Source organism: Typopeltis vanoorti, chromosome 15 (genome assembly GCF_054136105.1).
Source record: "Typopeltis vanoorti isolate ZY-2024b chromosome 15, IOZ_Tvanoo_1.0, whole genome shotgun sequence".
NCBI lineage: Eukaryota > Metazoa > Arthropoda > Arachnida > Uropygi > Thelyphonidae > Typopeltis > Typopeltis vanoorti.
In genome coordinates, this window is record NC_143563.1 from 56,662,740 (window position 1) to 56,684,221 (window position 21,482).

At 34.9% G+C, this 21,482-nt stretch overlaps 1 protein-coding gene across 1 annotated transcript in view; it reads right to left on the minus strand.

The window, feature by feature from the left end:
* LOC150098780 (GATA zinc finger domain-containing protein 1) overlaps positions 1-21,245 on the minus strand; it is a 58,737-nt gene extending 37,492 nt beyond the window's left edge. The window contains exons 1-2 of the mRNA XM_090405352.1: positions 20,897-21,245; positions 9,697-9,756 (exon numbers count right to left, since the gene is read on the minus strand). Coding sequence (XP_090261478.1) covers positions 9,697-9,756; positions 20,897-21,163 — 327 coding nt within the window. The 5' untranslated portion in view covers positions 21,164-21,245. The remainder of the gene's footprint in view (positions 1-9,696; positions 9,757-20,896) is intronic.
* Positions 21,246-21,482: the final 237 nt, after the last annotated feature.

Below are 21,482 nucleotides of genomic sequence, written 5' to 3' on the forward strand. Positions count from 1 at the left end.
TCATCTATACAGATTACGTTATAAAGGAACGTGGCATTAAAGCTTAAGTTTTAATTAAAGTTAAAAATTGGAGATGTTTATCTCAGCATTTTACTTTTTTTGCAGATGACGTTAAACTCCTAATAAATCCAGTCCAAGTCTGGCATTCCTCTACTAAACATGAAAATCAATAAAAAAGAGAGAGTATGAAAAAAGACAATAATGCTGAAAGCATTAACTGCATCCTAAATAGAGAATCTATAGAAGTAAAACATTTCAGAAACACCATACCTCTTGCACAATCTTCTTATTGACTCACTGGCAATCACAGTCCTTAAGGCAGAAGACTCGCAATCTTTACTTTCTCACTTTTCATTTTGCTTCTTCTAACTCTTTCATATCTTCTCTCAATGCATATTTCTCACCTTTCAAATCATTCGTGCCTGACAAAAGAATTAACTCCTTCGCTTCTTTCTTTTGCAAACTTAAAGCTTCACTAACTTCCTTTATCTTCACCCCCGAAAACATGCTTTCATCACTTTCTCATTAAGTATACTGCTTATCATTGAATCCCCCATACAATACTATCTCTTTTCTCCCAGTTTCATGCACTTTTTATGCTTTTCCCATTCACTCTTGATTTCATTCTCCGTCCTTCTGTACCACACCAATCATTTCTCATGTTTTGTCCTGTGAAGGAGTCTACGTAAGCGTGCAGTTTCTTTCTGCACTGGCATCTCATTATCCACATTATTACTTTCAACCACTTCCTTCAAACTCTCATTCATATTTCATGCACTATCATTCACTGCTTCTGCTACATTCTCCACAACACTTCCATGATCCTGCCTTATATTCACAATATCAGTCACATCATTCTTTCACTCCCAGCATGACTCGCATTTCTTATACTCGCTTATGAAACATTTCCGACAAATATTCTCTCAATTCTCGCTCTCATACCATAAACTATTCACTCTCAGCAATGAATAACGTGCTTATTATAAACATACTAAATAAATGCCATTCTGTTATTTGAGTTTATGAATAGCCAGACGGTTATGATTTGTATTTATCAATTCTCTTGTTTAAACTTTAAGTTATACTATTTACCCCCTGAAGATGTAAATCCCACGATTTACAAAACTTGTCGGGAACTATTATTTCAGTATTTTGTATAACTGAATAATAAAAATAATAAATTTAGTTTAATCCTTTATCCAAGTGTGAGCAAACAAAGTTTGCGCCTGAAAGTATCTTCAGGACTGGGTTAAGGTGGTACAACACCTATAGGTAGAGAGATGACCTGCTAATGCTTCAGTCTGATATCTCCACTTGGGCCTGGCTCCCACTGAAGAGACCTCAATAAAGGTCGAAACTAGTCTGGGTAGTGGCCCTTCCCTTAATGCACAACATTAGACATATCCGCAAGGAGATGTGTTTTGCATTATAGGAGATACTGAGATAGGAGTGTTGGTAGCTTGCTCCACCTTTGCAACGAGTTGCCCTGGTGTTATACCACCTTAACCCAGTCCTGAAGATACTTTCAGGCAAAAACTTTGTTTGCTCACACTTGGATAAAGGATTAAACTAAATTTATTCTACTCTAACCAAGTGAAAAATAAACTTTGAATAATAAAAAATGTGGTGTAATCACCAAAATATATCTTCTGAACCAATTAGGCACAGAAGTCCATGCCTGCAAATACTAAATAAAATTTTAGTGTCACTTACCACGAGATGACCACGGTTACCTACCATAATCTCGTCACTGAAAGCTGTTTGAAATCGCTGATAGCTTGGACCAGGTATCACTAACAATGGTGAATACTGTCTGTCCCCGTTTTGTAAGTTTCTCAAAGGTTAAATAGGGCTAAACAACTTGGTCTATTCCCTTTCAGGAAGAAAAGGCGTTGACAGATAAACACAAAATGGTTTGCAACTATATACTCCGTTATTCCTATTTCCACCACACAGTAGATACTATTATTACAATTATTACTTTATTTAGAAAGGTATCTCCATGGAGTAAAAGATTCATCATGGAAGTCCAGTACTATCCACTACTCACCAATATCTATTATACATCTCCTTAAACTTACTCATGGTTGGGGCGCTCACACACTAAACTCTGCAACCCACACTAATATATACACACATTCACTACTATCCAACATTTGCTGTCCTTATACCGTGTCTCCCTGACTTCCCCCTCATTTCCCTGTCCATCTTGCATTCTCATTCTATCACTATCACTCACAGTACTACTATTCTCATTTGCAACAGCTTCAGTCTCACCAGTTCCTCTCAAATGATCTCTTGCTTCACTTCTTAGTTCTGCTCTCTTCCTCACATCACTTGTTTCTCCTTGATTACATAAAAGATATCAGCAATGCATTATTTTCATTTTGTAGAAGGATGGCATTAAATCATGTTTATCATTGAAATGATGCCATTTGAAAACAAACTGGCAAATGTGTTGAAGTGAAGTTTCAGATTAAATTAAATTAGGCTGTTTAATTTAAGTCAGTCAAGGTAGCAAAAAGAGAGCAAAACATTTCCACTAGCTTCATGCTAGTGACATAGATAAGATGCATGATGGACAGACAGATGACAAACAGACATCAAACAGTAGTATATTGTGAAGATGAATCATAAAGATGGTAAATAACCAGTGATGCTATTGAGTACTGTATCTAGTTGCTGCTGTTGTTCAATTTGTATACTAATGATATTAGGAATGATTTCAAGGAAAATATCCACTTGTTCAATGATCATGCTATACTGGAGAGAGAGAGAGCAATAGTTAATAAAGATAATGTAGAGATTCTGACAATGAACTAAAAGCTAGAAGTTTAAGCAAAAGAATAATGGCTGCTAGTTCAATGTGTAAAAGCATTCTAGGATAAAAAAACAAGTTATGAAGATCTGTACTGCAAAAAAATTAGGCTAGAGATTTTGGGGTGATGATGAACAAAGAGTTGAAGTTAAGAGGAGGTCTAATTGACTGATTTATGGTTTATTGATGCAAAAGTCATACTGCATCAAAACAAAGGTTGCAGCAGTACAGAAGGTAAATAATAAATAGTAATAGCATGATAAATTAGTAAATATGTACTGTACAAAAAAGCAAATTTAGATCATTTATAAATTAAGCAATTCAGTATCTACACAAAAATAGAAGTCAAAATCAAATGTGTTTAAATAAATTAATTCCTTATAAAAAGTTTGTCTGATAGTTTGTCAATTTGTCTGATAACATCTGACAAATGGTAAGATGTGCATTGCATTTTTCACGCATCAGCCCTCAGTAAATAAGAATATGTAAGATGACTGTGACCTATGCAGAACCTAGCAAGAACGACTTGCTCTCTTCTGTTTCTATGTTGACTAGACTGCTAATATTCAATTTCAAGCTTAAAATCATTTATTTCGTTTGTCAGTCCTTCCTGCCACAGAATAATTAGCTTTGATCTTATAAGCTGTCTGAAGTCTGTATACATGTAAAACAGTACATGGGAAAAGTATGAGCTGATCTAGCAGCTGCAGCTGCAATCTGATTCCCTTTAATTCCAATGTGGCTGGGATTATAGCACAACCAGACATCAAAATTAAGGATCTTCATATTCTACAACAGTTGTAAAACCTCACAGAGCACTGGATGTGGATTATACACAGGAGACAAGATGGCCTGTAAAGAACTCAATGAGTCTGTATAAATTTCACACATTTGTTAGTGCTTTTCTTTCATATGCACAAGGGCAAGCTGAATGGCATGCAACTCTGCTGTATAATTATTGCACTTAAGTGGGATCTGGTGGGATATATAAAGTCAAGAAACATAGCAGTACAACCAATACAGATCTTGAACCATCAGTATAGATGGACAAGAAATCAGAGTAGGCTACCCTATGTACATTAAATAATTGCAGGTAAACAGATGGAGTATAAGACTTCTATAATTGACAAATTGTAGCTGGTGCATAATGCTGTCAGCATTCATGCCAACAGCTTCCATAAATCTCTAACATGCATACCAAAGGGATGTGTGGCAGTCTGACGTGTGATATACAACTTCCCAACACAGAGAAAAGATAATAGTCCATGTAGGATGCTTTGAAAAGAACTATTGTTAAGGCATAGTTAAAAGACAACTATTTTAGTCTAAGTGGGAACAGGCTCATTTGCTTCAATAAAGACTTTGAATGAGCAATATGCAAAAAGTACCAGTAGATATTCGTATACCCTGATGATGGATAGAGTCCAACTATCAGAACATGTTCTCCCTTGCGGAACTGTAAACCTGGGACCCATAATCAAGCTTTGACTATACAAACACACAACTATTCTGTAGAGGAAGAGTGCAAAGGAGATTCAATGCTTTTTTTTTTTTTTTACATTTGTCTGTAAGTTGATGAATGTGTGTAAAGAATGTTTTTTTTTTCAGCAGAAAAAAAACAGTTTTTTTCTGCTGAAAACCTGACCCCATAACTAAGAGTTCGTGAAGAGACAATTAATTGCTCGTTGAAGTTGTCTTTCCATTACCCTCATATTGCAAGAGTGACGGTGAAGTCACCAACATAAAAGCATTGCTTACTGTGAGAGGAAGCTGTTCAATGAATGAATTAACTCTGATAGCAGAGTGTTAGACTTAAGACAGAACTTTGAGGAATACTTTATTATTAATGGTATGGCTGAAATAAAGTGCTTCCCACTTGGACGTGGAAAACTTAGCTGAACAGACTATTTTTAATAAAAACAGAAAAATGCTCCATCAGACCAAGATGAAAGCAATCTTTTAATATGCCATATCTCCGGGCTATGTTCTTTTTCTATGTCAAAGAACACTGAAACCAGATGTTCTTGCTTTGGGGGCCAATCGTTCGATGCTGTCGGCACACTCTCCCTCGATGAGTCTTTGGACTCCCTGGAGGTGTCAAAATAATAATAATAATAATAATAATTATATAAGTTTCTAAATGGACCAAAGGATCCAAAGTTGAATGTCTACAGAAGCTACACTGTGCATTGGAGAGAAGATCGTTGCTTTCCAAATAACAGAGAAGCCTAGCATTAACCATTATCTCCAATATCTTACAAAGGCAGCTGGTCAAAGCAATAGGTCAATAATCATTTGCTTGCAGTGAATTCTTTCCTGGTTTTGGGATGGCAATGACAATTATTAACAGATTCCGGATTCTTGGCAATGACAATGCCAAGAATCTGGAAACTCTTCCTCTGTGCTCTATGTATTCTATTCATAAAGTATTCTATGGTACAGTAATAGGAGGAAATCCACTGAAGATGATGGAATGTGCTTTATCATCTCATAATGGATGTCATCAGGACCTTTGTGGCATGAAAGAGAAGAAGCTCTTTTTAGTTCCTCCTTAATGAAAGGCTGATAATACAGCTCTAGCACACTGTTAGAAAAGTTTAGCCACTGTTTCCCTTGCTGCTCTTTCAATATTAAAAATGCAGGAGGATGGGAAGTTGTTGCAGAGATTCTAGCAAAATTATCTGCCAACATAGTCTGCAACAGTTTTAGGATCAGCAACAACATATCCATAATGTTCCAAGGTAGACAAATAGTGCATTCTATATCTACTTTTCATTTTCTAGATTTTATCCCATACAATTTTTGAACTGGTAATTTGATTAATTGATGTTGTAAATTGGATCCAAGATAGTTTTTAACTTTGATGTCTCACATAATGTGCTTTGGCCTGAGCACACTTAAAGACTATTAGATTTGATGTGATGGGTATCTACGAAATGTATCCCATGCTCTGTCTAGATCTTTTTCGGCACTCCGGATTCCACCACAGTTTTGGAATAGAGTGGAAATCGAGATGATATTTTTGGGATTGCAACTATTGCTGCCTGGACGATGCAATATGTGATATACTTTACTGCTTCATTAACAGGTATTTGACTGACTGCTTCAGCATTAAATTTTGCAAGATGGGAAAGTATTCTAGTCAGCCTGGTCAATTTTCCACACAGGCATCCATATAGGAGAACATGGTTCCTGTGAAGACCTAGTGCAAACAACAGGAAAATGATTGCTTCCATAGAAGTTCTCTTTAGCAGTGGAATGATGGCAGAGGAGCAGATTGTATGATATATTGCAGATATGAGCAGGTAGGTATATGGAAAAGTATAGACTATTACTAAGATGTGAGAGGTCATTGTCATCATTTTCTCAATGATACAACCTTGTCCATTCGTGTTGGCATTATCCCCAAAGAGTGTTGTATCCATTAAAATCACCCATGAGAAGTATGGACTGGGGCAGTTGCAATATAAGATTGTCAAGTGTAATCTCTCATTTAACTCACAACTAAGTGTAATTAAATGGAACATCCTGTAATAAGAATTCCTACATATATGCAAATTGCTACTGCTTCCAGAGCAGTATTATTAAGTTGGACATATTAGAAAGGAATATGATTACCCACTAGAATAGCTACTCCCCCATGAGCTGGGACATCTCCAGTTGAATCCTCATGAACAACAGTAAAAGGCTTTAAGGTTGAATCCTCACTGAGGTTTAAATGTTTCCTGCAGATGGAAACAGAAAAGGTTTGTGTTTCTGTAGCAGAACCTTGATAACATCAATATTATAGCGAAACCCATGACAGTTCCACTATAGAAATTTTCCTATTGGTTTGGATTTATAGGCTTGTCCAAATGCCGAGATGTTGAGGACTTACCTTTGTCAGGCTTATATTTATCTATTTATTTAGGGAAATATGGACAGCCAATGTTATTTCATGTTACTTCTTCTTCTGAAAAAAAATTTAATATGTCATCTGATCTGTCAGGATCATTTGGTGAGTTTCGTTTACTTTTAGTGGATATATTTTTTCTATGGAGATGTCTGGTGGTTTATGTTTAGGTGAGATCCTTGCCATAATTTTCTTGGCAAGTGGGTTTCATCAAATGGGATCATTTTTGTATGTCAGTCATGCCACCGTCAGGAGTGAGACTGTAGGTGGTATGACTCCCAAGAAACACTCACAATCAAAGCTCATGTATAAGTAAAAATGATGTTCCTGATAGGAACAAGTTAACCATCTTTACATATTATCAGGATTGTGCCTCATACTAGTCACTCCCTGATCTTTAAGCTCTGAACATATTTCCTCATCTGGAATATCAAGAAGATCCCACTCTAATATCACTCCTCTAGAAGAGTTCAGTGATTTATGAAGTGTTACTGTAATTGGTATGCCATCCACTGATGTTGCACTGAGTAATTTTTCCAAGTGTTGCTAACATGATATTTCCACAAGTGAAACAATTCAAATTGTAACAGACAAAAGATCTAAAATCCTAATGTGGCACCCTCTAATGTTATATAAAAATAGTATATTACAGTTGTATAGTAGTTGATCTTAATAAGACCAGATCATAGTTTTTTAACTGCTCTGGGAGATCCTGCCAGTCCTAAACCCTTATAAAAAATGAAGGGTGACATTTTCCCTATTGTCTTTTGGTCTCCCACTAAATAATCAGATGGAGAAAATGATTCAAGAACAGAAGAACAACCTTCAAGGATGGTACACTGTGTGTACCTTCAAGGAGTGGGATCAAGGAGTGGTACACACAGTGGAAGATTGAATAACATGATTAATCACATGTTGAGCAAATGGTGAAAAATGACAGGCAGATACTTTAGCTGAGGTAACATAAAAAGTGCATTAGCACTTGAAAAGTGCATAAAATTCTGCACAACCTTCAAGACATGAGCAAACTTTCAATACACAAGCTTAAGTGTTGAATGTTATTCATAACTTATTTCACTAAACACAAGTTTAATTATAAAAAGATGTTTATTAATGGGCTTATATTTCAATGGATTTCAAACCAGCATCTTCACACCAAAACAACATGTTACAGTTTATACACAACAATGAGTAAATGAAACAATTCAAATTGTAACAGACAAAAAAATTTAAAGTCCTAATTTGGCACCCTCTAATGTTGTATAAAAATAGTATATTACAGTTGTATAGTAGTTGATCTTAATGAGGCCATATTTGTTAAGGTTAGGAGAATGCTTCATGGCCATTGCAGACTCTAAAAATAATTTTTCTGACCTGTAATGAGTTCTATATAGCACAACGGTTTTCTTCCATCTAATCTGTGTGAAAGGATGTCCAAAGTGTGGTCTGCCAGTCCAGACTTGCCATAATAATGGTAGCAACCATATTTCTTATGTTCTCCAAGGTGGATGTTAACAGATCTTCCTGTCTATTCATAGTATGACAAGTCACAGTCATAGGAAACTTCATACACTCCAGGATATGCTAGAGATAAAAACAGTCAAGTTGAAAAAGCCTATTAGATGTTCACTATCTTTTTCCATTTATAGAAAGCCAATATGCATGGGAAGATATCTACATAAACAAGCACATCATCAACCAGACCAACAGTATGGTATTCTGAAAACACTTACACACAGAGCTAGGGATATCTGTTCTAATGATACAGCTCCTTCCACAGAACGTAATTATCTTCACCATACTTTCCTGGACAATGGCTACAGCTTCTATAAAACAGATAAAATACTACATGGCACTACTGCTTTACCCTCAAACACACAAGAACAAAATAATACTATTCCTATTCCCTATATCTGAAAAGATATAGGGAATAGGAATAGTACTGAAAAGATCACTAAATTACTAATAAATATAATATATAACCTTCACCCACATTAAAGGAAAAGTTAAATTAGCAACTCTGATCCACTCTCCTAAGAACAACTCCCTCCTCTAGCATATCCTGGAGTGTATGAAGTTCCCTATGACTTAGCCTACTATGGACAGACAGGAAGATCTGTAACATCCACCTTAGAGAACATAAGAAATACATTTGTTACCATTATTATGGCCAGTCTAGACTGGCAGACCACACTTTGGGCATCCTTTCACATAGCTTAGATGGAAGAAAACCAATGTGCTATATAGAAGTCATTCCAGGTCAGAAAGATTATTTTTTGAGTAGCAATGGCTATGAAACATTCTCCTAACATTAACAAGTATGGCTGCATTAATTTGCAAAAATTTAGTCCTACACAACAATAATCTTTCATTTTTACAACATTAGAGAGTGCCAAACTTTACATCTTATGTCTGCTACAATTTGAATTGTTTCACTTTCTCACTGTTGTATGTAAACTAGAACAAGTTGTTTTGGTCTGAAGATGCTAGTTTGAAATCCAGTGAAATATAAACCAGTTAATAAACATCTTTATATAATTAAGTTTGTTTGATATTGTAACACTATTAAAATAAGTTATGAATGAACAAAGTTTGTGACCTCCTTCTGTGTGGTTAGACGGGGTGCGGGGACATTTTCCACCTTAGGTCAGTTATAGTCTCTTACTACAAAGATTAGAAAAATGCTTCTTTTGTAGTTGTATTTTGACTAAGACTCCATGTAATAGCCCCTCAGAGGATTTGAATATTATAAATTAACTGCCTTGTGTCTTTCTTATGAGGAATGCTATAGAGCAGGCCAGCAAGCAGTGAGTCAAAGAAGCATTTTCAACATTTTACAAGACTAGTTTAAAAATAATAATTCTGCAATGAAGTGTGCTGTAAAACTATATAATAATTATTATAATAATGAATAAAATACACTTTCTCCAGAACATCATAAACATTCTTCATATCTATACCATAAGTATGTAAAAATAAATACTACCTTATGAAATAATGCATCTGTTGTTACTTGTGTTGCCACTGCTGTAGGTGCTTTTGTTGCCTATCAAGGAACAAAAACGAAGAGTAAACTGCACCAGAATTTACAAACATGAAATATAAAGTGATATAAATTAAATTGCATATTTCAATTTTCATGCGAGTCAAACCTGCTTTCAAATGATTTGCAATATGGTAAAGCATTTATCCTAGAGATTTATCCTAGCTGCTTTTTTGTTGCCTATCAAGGAACAAAAATGAAGAGTAAACTGCACCAGAATTTACTAACATGAAAGAAGTATAAGTGATATAAATTACATTGCACAAAATATTTCAATTTCCATGCGAGTCAAACCTGCTTTCAAATGATTTGCAATATGGTAAAGCATTTATCCTAGAGATGATTTTATATCATTATTTACTTCTTGTTGAAGAATGAAAAGCTAGTTTCACCGTTAAAAAAACTGATAGTTTTTGAAATGTATAAAAACAGCATTTCTCATCCACAAACATATTCTTGTCAATATTTCTAATTATCCAATTAGTATAAATAATTACCTTCACTAGGAGATCATTATTTCTTTCACGCTTCAATACGATGCATATATTACATTATTTACATAATTTGATTAATGTTCATATTAAATTAGATAATTCTGGGCAATTTTTTAGATAAGTGTCTTCTGACACTAACCACTCATCTCCTAAAGTGATATGCTGTATTAGAGGCATTCAAATGGTAGGTGATTGAGAGTCTGGTGAACGTGTGGACAATAAATGCAGAATGGCGATTCCAGAATGTGGAACCTATGTAGATCTCATTTTTCCATGTCTCATTAACAGCATGGATTCTCACAAATTTAGGCTTATTTCTTCTGCAAGTTATTTTATAAGCTGATTTTGAATTCCTTTCATAGCTTATTTCTAGCTGTTTGTTTGTAGCTGCTTCCTTAGTCCACTGATCCACTCTCTCATTTCATAATACTCCAGTGTGCACCGTTGCCCAGCAGAACTTGATTTTCCCTCTAGAGTGAAATTCCTTAGCAGATTTCTGGTAAGGAATTTCAAGAATTTGCAAGAGACTGTTTGGGTGCTAAGAAGGGGTAAAGAACAAGGATTGGTTATCAGACAAGACCTGGAGACTCAATAAAAGAAAGGCATAAAGTTAAAATGTTTGAAAATGCTAAATTCCAGAGAGCTAAAGAAATTCATTTCAGCAATTAAAGAGAAAATATAAGAGTGTATGAGAAAGACAAGTTAGTTAAAAGATTTGTAAGAGAGGATAAAAGGAATTATATAGACAGTTTAGCAGAAGCACAAAAGGCTGCAATATTAGGGCACACTGAAGAGTGTATGAGATGACAAGGATAATATGCTCTGAAGAAAAGCAAGTAAATGCTGAGAAATAAAGATAGTTCACTGCTAAATGACAATGATAAGACTGTTAGAAGATGAAAGAATACTTCATCAAAGTTCTCTTTGATGAAGTATTCTTGTAAGCATAGGTTTAAATATTACATCGATCTATATCTAAAAATGAAATAACAAACGTAATAGAAAAGATGAAAATTGGAAAGCTTTGAGCAATGATAATATAGCAATGGAAATGATTAAGACAACTAAAGAAATTGCTGCTGATAAACTGCAAATGATCTTTAATAACATGCTAGAGACTGAAAAGATACCTGAACAGTGGAAAGAAGCAATCATAATTAATATTCCTAAGAAAGGAGATATCACTAGATATGACAACTGGAGGGGAATTAGTCTACTGTCAATACCTGCAAAAAATTTCTGTAAAATATTGATAAACAGGATTAAAAATGAAGTAGAGATGATCTTAAGGCATGAACAAGCTGATTTTAGAAGAGGTGGGAGTACTGTGCATCACATTTTTACTTTAAGAAACATCACAGAACAAACCATAAAATTTATAAGCCCATTATATCTAAATTTTAAGGATTCTGCTAAAGCATTTTTGACAGTATTGACAGAGAAACATTATAGTTAATTATTAAAAGTCATGGAATTCTTGACAAATATGTGAGAAACATCAAAGAAATGTATAAGGGAAGTAAAAGTTATGTTACTGCACAGCAAACACCATCCAAATGGTTTTGGAATGAGATCTGGTGTAAGGCAGGGCTGTGTAATGTCTGGTTACTATTTAATATAGTTATTGATTGAATTATGAGTAAAGTTACAGGTGCAAGAAGAGGAATTAAATGAAATCCTATGTCACAGTTAGAAGATCTAGATTATGCTGATGACATAGTTTTGATATCATCAAATTAGAATGATGTACAAACAAAATTGGAAGATTTGTATGAAACAGCTGAAATGGTTGGTTTTAAAATAAATATGGCTAAAACAAAAGTGCTTAAACTTAACAGCAAATGCCACAAAGAGATCAAAATCAATCATCCTGCTATAGAAGAAGTTAAGAATTTTACGTATTTGGGAACAAATATAGATACTGAAGGTGGAACTGACAGGAAGTAACTTCAGAAAATTAAATAAAATGTGGAAATCTTCAAAATATCAAAATAAAGATCTTCAATAGCAAGCCATATTATATGGACCAGAGACATGGAAGCTGACCAAAAGCAGCTTGATAGGTCTCTTGAATAGATAAAGTACATTATTCAGTCCACGAGAAGTTTTTCTAGTATACCTTCCAGCAACACTGATGAGACTAATCAGATTGTATTTAATAACTTCATCAGATGCTTCTTTTCCGGATTTGATTATTGATATAATTTTTGAACATTTCCATACTAAACAAAATTGTCCTTTGAGACATTTACTTAAAGCAGTTAAGAATTTGGGGAATAAAAACATTCTTAAGAGTTTATCACAACCTCACCAGAAGTTTTTTTTAGATCCACTGATTTCAATACTGATTGGACTTCATTATGCATAAGTTCATTGTTAAGAGTGTCTGTTACCATTCTTTGTATGTTTTGTGAATCTCTTCATCTGTAGTTTCGTTATCAAGTATGAGCTTGTTTATCATAATAATTACAGTTTCTACTAAGTTTTTAGTATAAGATCCATCTGTTTTTTAACAGCTAATAATGCAGGAGGTGTTTATTCTTGATTATTGCTAACAAACAAAAACACACACACACACACAGCCAAGGATTCAATGCAAGAAATATTCTAGAAGTTTTTCCATGATTCCATTTTCAAGTTTTTAAGTTTGGATTGATAACTGTATTTGGTTTTATAATAATTCTGTCATCTAGTTTGCTTTAAATCTTAATTGTGTAGGACCACTGATATAGCCATGTGAGTGCATGTTTTCTTAAGACTGTGTCTACTTCGTCATTACACCAAGATACTGATTTTCTGCCATCAATCTTTAACTTCAGTATTCTAAATGTTTTGTTACAGGATTTTATCAAACATGATGAAAGCTCAGAGACAAGGAAATCTATGTCATTCTGTGCCAATGCTTGTCCAGGATAAGCTGTTGCTAGCTGGTGACAGTGAAGTGATGCTTTTTTGATAAGACTTGCAATCCTTTCAGTCCTGCAATGAAGTTTGTTTTCTTATTGACTGCAGTAATTTGACCTGTGAATTCTGTTTAAATTTTTGTTGTGATGAAACTTAACATACAATGATCAGAACAACTTTCTTCTTCTTCCTTACATATCCAATCAGAAATCCAGGGTAGAATGGCATCATTTACTATTGTTAAATCAATAAAACTGCTTCCCTTGATGGCTTCAAAGGATGGGGTGTTAGCATTTAATATATGTAGGGAATTGGATGCTTAAAAAAAAAAAATTAAAAAAAAAACTCATGATTTTTACCTGTTATTTGTGTTCTCATTAAACCATAAAACAGAATGGGTGTTGCTGTCCATTGCAAGGATTAAGCCATGATTTCCAGTAAAATCCATGATGTTGTCCAAATTTTTAAGTCGTATTTTATGGCCATGATAGCCTAGGTATGCACATGCAGCAAAAATTTTGATTCTGCAGTACATAATTTCAATAAGTACTGAATCCTCATTGCTATGCTAAAAAATTAAGATTGTGCCGACTTCAGGATTGACCACAAGTATTGCAAGCTCTTTCTTTCTTTCCGATCCTTTGGAAAATGTTTCATTATTGATGTTGTAAGGTTCTTGAATTAATACTAATCCAATGCTTTTCCTGTTTATGAATTTTGTTAAGTTATTTATAGCCTTGATAGAATGTTGAAGATTTCATGCCAGGAAAGTAATGCTGTTTTTACCAACTTTCTATTTGCTTTCCATTGAATTTTGAGCTGTCTGTAGTAGTTAAACGTCAAGCAGTCTTTGCTTAGCCATATGCTTGCAGTCATTTTTGGCATGATTATTGTGACTGACAGTTGACATAGTTCACCTCAAACTCATTTCATAGGCACTTGCTAAGCTTGTGTTCCTTAAAGCAAAATGGGGGTTATTCACCAACAGGCTTAAGTGTAATGGTGGAACTTATTGCAATTAAACCACCTCAGAACACTTATGCAGCCACACAATGGCAATTCTACAAAGAATTTTAATGCCAGTTTTCAGGAATTTTATTCTCAAAGTTAATCCAACTTTGAGGATAAAATTATGTTTCTTTTATTGTCATAATAAATTTTTCTGTGACTTTTGAATCCTGAGCAAAGAGCCCTTTTGATGTAGACAATTTCATTGGGAATGTCATAGTTAATAAGCATACTAAGATTTTTTTTACTAATATTTACTACTGGTCCAATAAATATTAGTAAATATTCCTTGGAGATTTCGTTATATAGCAAATCAATATCTTTCCTCCCCCTTTGGATTCAATTGAAACTACTCCATTATTAATACTTTTCAATTTTTTTAATTCAAATTTTGATTTTTCTTATCTACTGTACCTTTTATGATACCTGTTTGACTATTAATTTAAAGCAAAAATTATTTTCTGCTTTGTGCAGAAAATAATTCTGCTTCATGCAGAAAACATCGGGGAATCTGCGAGCAACTGAGATGACATCCCTGCTTCCATAATAAATTTAGTTTAATCCTTTATCCAAGTGTGAGCAAACAAAGTTTGCGCTTGAAGTATCTTCAGGACTAGGGTAAGGTGATACCACACCAGGGCAACTCGTTGCAAAGGTGGAGAAAGCTACGAACACTCCTATCTCAGTATCTCCTATAATGCAAAACACATCTCCTTGCGGATATGTCTAATGTTATGCATTAAGGGAAGGGCCACTACCCAGACTAGTTTCGACCTTTATTGAGGTCTCTTCAGTGGGAGCCAGGCCCTAGTGGAAATACCAGGCAGAAGCATTCGCAGGTCATCTCTACCTATAGGAGTTGCCAAATGGTGTGCCACCCTTTTTTAATAAATTACTCTGGATTTAGAGAAGGTTGTTGAAAGTTTATTTTTCACTTGGTTAGAGTATAATAAATTTAGTTTAATCCTTTATCCAAGTGTGAGCAAACAAAGTTTGCGCTTGAAGTATCTTCAGGACTAGGGTAAGGTGATACCACACCAGGGCAACTCGTTGCAAAGGTGGAGAAAGCTACGAACACTCCTATCTCAGTATCTCCTATAATGCAAAACACATCTCCTTGCGGATATGTCTAATGTTATGCATTAAGGGAAGGGCCACTACCCAGACTAGTTTCGACCTTTATTGAGGTCTCTTCAGTGGGAGCTGCGAATGCTTCTGCCTGGTATTTCCACTAGGGCCTGGCTCCCACTGAAGAGACCTCAATAAAGGTCGAAACTAGTCTGGGTAGTGGCCCTTCCCTTAATGCATAACATTAGACATATCCGCAAGGAGATGTGTTTTGCATTATAGGAGATACTGAGATAGGAGTGTTCGTAGCTTTCTCCACCTTTGCAACGAGTTGCCCTGGTGTGGTATCACCTTACCCTAGTCCTGAAGATACTTCAAGCGCAAACTTTGTTTGCTCACACTTGGATAAAGGATTAAACTAAATTTATTATACTCTAACCAAGTGAAAAATAAACTTTCAACAATCCCTGCTTCCAGTTGAAGAGAGTGACCATGCAGTCTTAACTTGGAGAATGAAGAGACATACAGAAGTATTTAAGAGAAAGGAATTTATATGGAATTATGAGGCAAATGATTATAATAATCTTAGAAATCAGCTTAGGGCAGTATCTTGTCCATCCAATTCTTCTGTGAATGGAAGAATTGGAAAGGCAAGATATCACCAGTGCATAGGAATGCATGAAGAAATATTTATTAGCAGTAATGGCAAGTTATATACCATTGAAAAAGAGAACACAGTTTGGTATAAAGTGGATGACAAACAATATCAAATGGAAGTGAACTGGAAGAGATGGGGAGCAGATGCATGAACAGTATAAGACTCGGGCCAGGAAAGTGACTAGCAGGGTAAGGAAGGCAAAACTTCAATATGAGAAGAGATTAGGCCTGAGATCCAAGAAAAATTCAAAGGAATGCTTTCATTATGTGGCCAGCGGGAGGAGAAATGATTGTGGAAAAATGAACTTCTTAGACAAAAACAAGAGTAGAAAGAGAGAGACTGATGCAGAAGACAGTGGAGTTGTGTAATGATCACTTTATTCAGGTATTTCATCCTGGAAATATAAGTTGTGTTACTAAAGGAATGGGGAGAGTTTAAGGTTTAGAATTGCATGAGAAGAGCATGTTTTAAATACTAAGTAAGCTGGATATCAATAAAGCAATTGAACTGGATAGGATTTTGCCATGTATATTGATTGAATTTACTGAAGAACTGCCAGTTCTGCTGACTTGCTTTACAGTGAGAATCTAGCTATGGGAAAAGTGCCTACCCAAGGATTAGAAGGAGGGCAAGATAGTACCATTGCATAAAAGGTGATAGAGAATGGAAGTGTCAAACTACAGACCAGTTTGCATTTCTTTTGTAGTTGTTAAAGAGATAGCATACAGCAATGGGTTGAAGAGAGTAATGTTACTGTTAAGGGGTACGCTTGTTTTATTAGACTGCCTTTTATAATCAAATAACAAGAGCAGTTTATGAGGAAAAGGCATATACTTCCCCCCCCTTTTTTTTTTGAATTTACAAAGGCATTTGACAGGTGCCACATGATAAGCCACATGTTTGGATATCAGGTTAGTGAACTGGATTGAGGATTGGCTATTGATAGATATCAGAAAATTGTATATGAGGGAGCAACATCGAGAAAACTGAAGGTTACACATGGGCTTCAACAAGGCTCATTGCTGGGACTTATGTTTAACATGTATATGCCGGCCTGGTTGGCCGAATGGTTAGTGTATCTGCTCTCCAGCCAAAAGGCTGTAGATTCGAATCCCGGCGTGGGCATGGATGTTTGTGATTGTCTGTGAAAATATTAGTGGTAGTAATGGTTGGCAGTAGATGGCATTGGTGTGGTTGGAGACGAGAGTTGTAGAGTAGGTATCCTCCCGCAATGAGTCTTTGGGCTCCCTGGAGGTGTCACGTAATAATAATATCAACAACATCAATGAAGGGAAGAGGGATATTCAATTGTTTGCTGATGTAAAGTTGGGAAGGGTTATTTAGTTATTACTAAATATATACTAAACTGTTAGTTATTATTAAATATACTAAACTGTTAAAATGCCTATTCAACATTGCTTCACAGTTAAACTCTGAACTCATGGAACAAATTTTTCTTCATTTATGATTTATAATGCTGTCTTTTGGAACACTTTTCATTGTTATGTGTTTCCTAAAGAGGAATATACAATCTAAATAAGAACAAAGAATATACTAAAAGAGAGCAGCAGAAATCATAAATGAAGAAAAATTTGTTCTCTGAGTTCAGAGTTTAACTGTGAGTGGATGTTGAACAGACATTTTAACAAGTTTCTCCTTTCTGACCATCCTCATAGATGAGACTGCCATAAACATACACTACAATATTGTAAAAAAAGAAATCAAAGGTAAGAAAAATATACCACAAATCATTAACAGAAATATCACTCCAAGTACCTCAAGTAAACTGGCAGTATTACTTTATGAAAGCTGTTGTTTTCTACTAGCAGAAATCTACAAAACTATATGATATAAATATCACATGATTGACATAATTAAAAGTGATGTTATTGGTTGGTCTACAAATAACATTACTTCTGATGACGTGATGTTAGTGGTTGGTCTCCATTATGTTTACTGATAAACATCAGTAAACATAATGAGTTCAGAATAGTGCTTAGTTAATTTTTTTATTTCTTTTGCATTTACTTTTAATGACAGCGTTTGATAGTCTTTCTGCAAATGGGTTTCTTGTACTACTTTGCACGTGTTTTTGCTTGTAGTGCTAATATTTTATTTTAATCAGTTTCTCATTTTTCAAAAGGTGATGGATATCACCTTTTGAAAAACGAGAAACTTGCTATGTTTAAAGCATCTTTATTTTTGTGATAGTAACTGGACTATATTCATTTTTAAGATGAATGTGGTGTTATTAGTTGGTGGGTTTTTTTTTTTTTTTTCAAAGGCTGCAAGCTAAAGATGCTTACTTTTTTTTTTTTTTTTTTTTTTTTTTAATGAATGTGGTATTGGCTTTTTTTTTCTTTTTGTGGCTCTTTATCTTCCCATGGATGATATCTTGATTTTACTAACTTTAAAAAGTTAAGTTAGTTTTTGAGAGTTGCAGGCAAGATATGTTTGATTCCCCTTTCTTGAATTGGTTTCGTTCATATTTGCAAATCGTTTTGTTTACTTAGGGATGGTGATACTGATTTTTACTGATTTAAGAAATTACACTAGCTTTCAAGAGCCACAGGTATTTGGTTCTTGGTGCACACATTTCTGGTGTGTAGGCTTTTTGTGTCCAGTAGTGGTGGTGATATGTTAGTTTTACTGACTTTAAGAGGTCACATTAACTTTCAAGGAGCATAGACCAGAAGGTGTTTGGTACTGCTTGGTTTTAGTACTGGATTTCTGGTATTGGTTTCTGAAAGGGTGATATGTTGTCTTCAGTGTTTTCTTGGTAAATTGTACACAGATTTGGTCGCTGAGTTTTCGTGGTGACAAGGATATGTTGGAAAGGGTATAGAAAAGATTCACAAAGGTAGTCAGTACGAGGACAGATTGAGAGAATGTAAGTTGCAGAGCCTTGTGAATAGGAGGAAGGGGGGGGGATATGATTGAGACATATAAGCTGGTCAGGGGTTGTTATCAGGTAGACATGGAAGAGGGGAATAGAACAAAAGGCCATTGCTGGAAACTGTATAAGGAGGGTGTGAGCAAAGGAGTGAGAAGCAGGTTCTTTGCATGGAGGGTGGTTGGTGAGTGGAATGCATTGCCTGAGTGTGTTGTGGATGTGGACACATTGAACCAGTTTAAGACACGGTTGGATGAGCATTGTATGCAATAGTGAGTAACTCCCACGAAGAGTCTCTGACTCCATGAAAGTCAAATGTTAATAATAATAATAATAAATGCTTATGGTTTTTTATTATTATTATCTATGTTCTTTGTGTTATTTTGATTTGTTTAGTGTTTATGTTATTTTTATTTCATTTTGGTAATTTTATTTTTCTGCTGTAACTTCTCATAATAAATAGTTTGAAAAACTTATCCTTTTTTGATATCTGCATAACCCAAGATTGTTATGTTGAATTCTGTAAATTCTTGGTTTTCTTCTACTCTTGTCAGTGTTGTAACTATTGTTGATGATAATGACAGTCAGTTGATTTTTCTGTTGCCAGTGTTTGTTTTCGTCTTCCTTGTCTTAACACTGGTGTTGGAATAATTGTTGATGGTATTGTTAGTTCTTTACTTGGAAATTTCCCTTTTTTTCTTTAGATATTTCTGTTCTACAATGCATTCTCCTGCCCTGGTATCAAATACTGGTTGTCAAAAGTACTTCAGGCATGTATAAGTAACAAGTCAACAACTACTTCCCAGATACACACGAAATACAATCTCAAAAACTACCCAACAATTCCAATGAAACTTATCAACTAACCACATTAATATCAAAAAAATTTTTAAATGTATAATTTATGGTAATTCAGCTTGATGAAAGACTAAACATGTACAGGAGCTGTGCTTAATTATTTCTAATGCAAACACTACTTATATTTAAAGTTATTTGCTATGGACCACATAAAATTTCATTCAGATTCACTTGCATGAAAATTCCAGATGTACAGTGGCTTAATCAATTGACTTAGTCTGGAATCAACTACTTATGGCAATGTTAGATGTATTCCTAAGATTTGGAGGATAAATAAAGTAGGAGTAAAATAAATAAATCATGAAATTATGCAGGAGCTTCTGAGGAAGAGGAGTTATAAAAGAGATATACAAAACAGGGTACCCCTCATCAGCATGAGTATAAAGTGCAGGCTACGAAGGTGACAAGTATAGTAAAGAAACTGGCATATGAAAAGAGACTGGCTGAAGCAGTAAAGCAAAATCCTAGAGAATTCTACAGTTATGTTGCCAGCAGAAGGAATGAATATGAAAAACTGACTTTAGTTGCCGCAGATGGAACATGAGTCATCTGCTGAAGATATATTAGAAATGTCCAATGAGTATTTTGTTATGTATTTCAATGGGGTTAAGAGCAGTGTTATCAACAGTTCAAGAATGAGAAGCATTTAGAACATTAAGTAACCTTGATGTTGATAAGGTTATGGGACTGAATGGGATATTACCACATATACAATGGACCTAATTAAGCCTCATTTGGATTTCTGTGCACAGATCTGGTCAATGGTTATACTGGTGATAAGGAAATATTGGAGAGAGTGCAGAGACAAATAAGACTGTCTCAAGACACTGGAATATTGAATATGAGGAAAGATTGGGAGCATGTGGTCTTCAGAGCATGGTGGATAGAAGGAGAGGTGATATGATTAAGATGTATATGTTGGCAAGAAGAGCTATCAAATTTATACAAGGGGAAATGCATAGGAAGGATAATGGGTGATGTAAAACTATCAACTCATTCCTGACAATATACAAAGGTCATGAGAGTAAGGAAGTGAAAAAGATTTTTTTTTTTTTCTTGGTGAGTGGTTAATGAGTAAAAGGCAATGACAGAGTGGGTAGCAAGTGCTCCACCATTTAATATATTCAAAGCAAGGTATGATAGTTATTGTGGTCTGTGAGTGTTCACCCTCTGCAATGAATGAGGCTTCGGATTCCATGCAAAATTATTATTATACATATTCATAATCGCTATTCGGAATTTTTCTTTATTTATACTTACACTTTTCTTAAATATTATTCTTCGGCTTTTACCCTTTGGATTATTAGCCTTCAACTGAATTTGCTGTTTGAATTTGGAACTTTTCGCTCGAGTACTTTTTCGTAGAGTAAATGGGCAACCATTGGCTGTATTTTTACCATCAACACCAAATGTTGCTGTCCGCAAAGCACATGAATTACACATTACATCTCCTTTATCAGTTTTCCTCCACATAGTTGAGTTTGTAGTCTTGCACATACTGCAATGGGGCTTCACACCAAATGGCATTTTCAAAAATACATCAGTAACAAATACACAAGTTAAATATCATCCATGCCATAACTCCAGCACCACGGGAACACGGCAAAATCATAAACAAACATGAAACAAAATAAATAAAAAAGGATGTCGTACATTACATTTACAAGCTAGTGCGACACCTGATGACCGTGTAGCCAAATGAAAATACTAGAATTTCACAAGTTTTTTTTTTTTTTTCGTGTAACTCAGAATAATAATAATAATAATATGATTTTCCTACATTCATACCAGTCAATAACTTCAGCATCAGACTGTCTCTATGTATGGAGAAGAGCGCAAGTCGTGT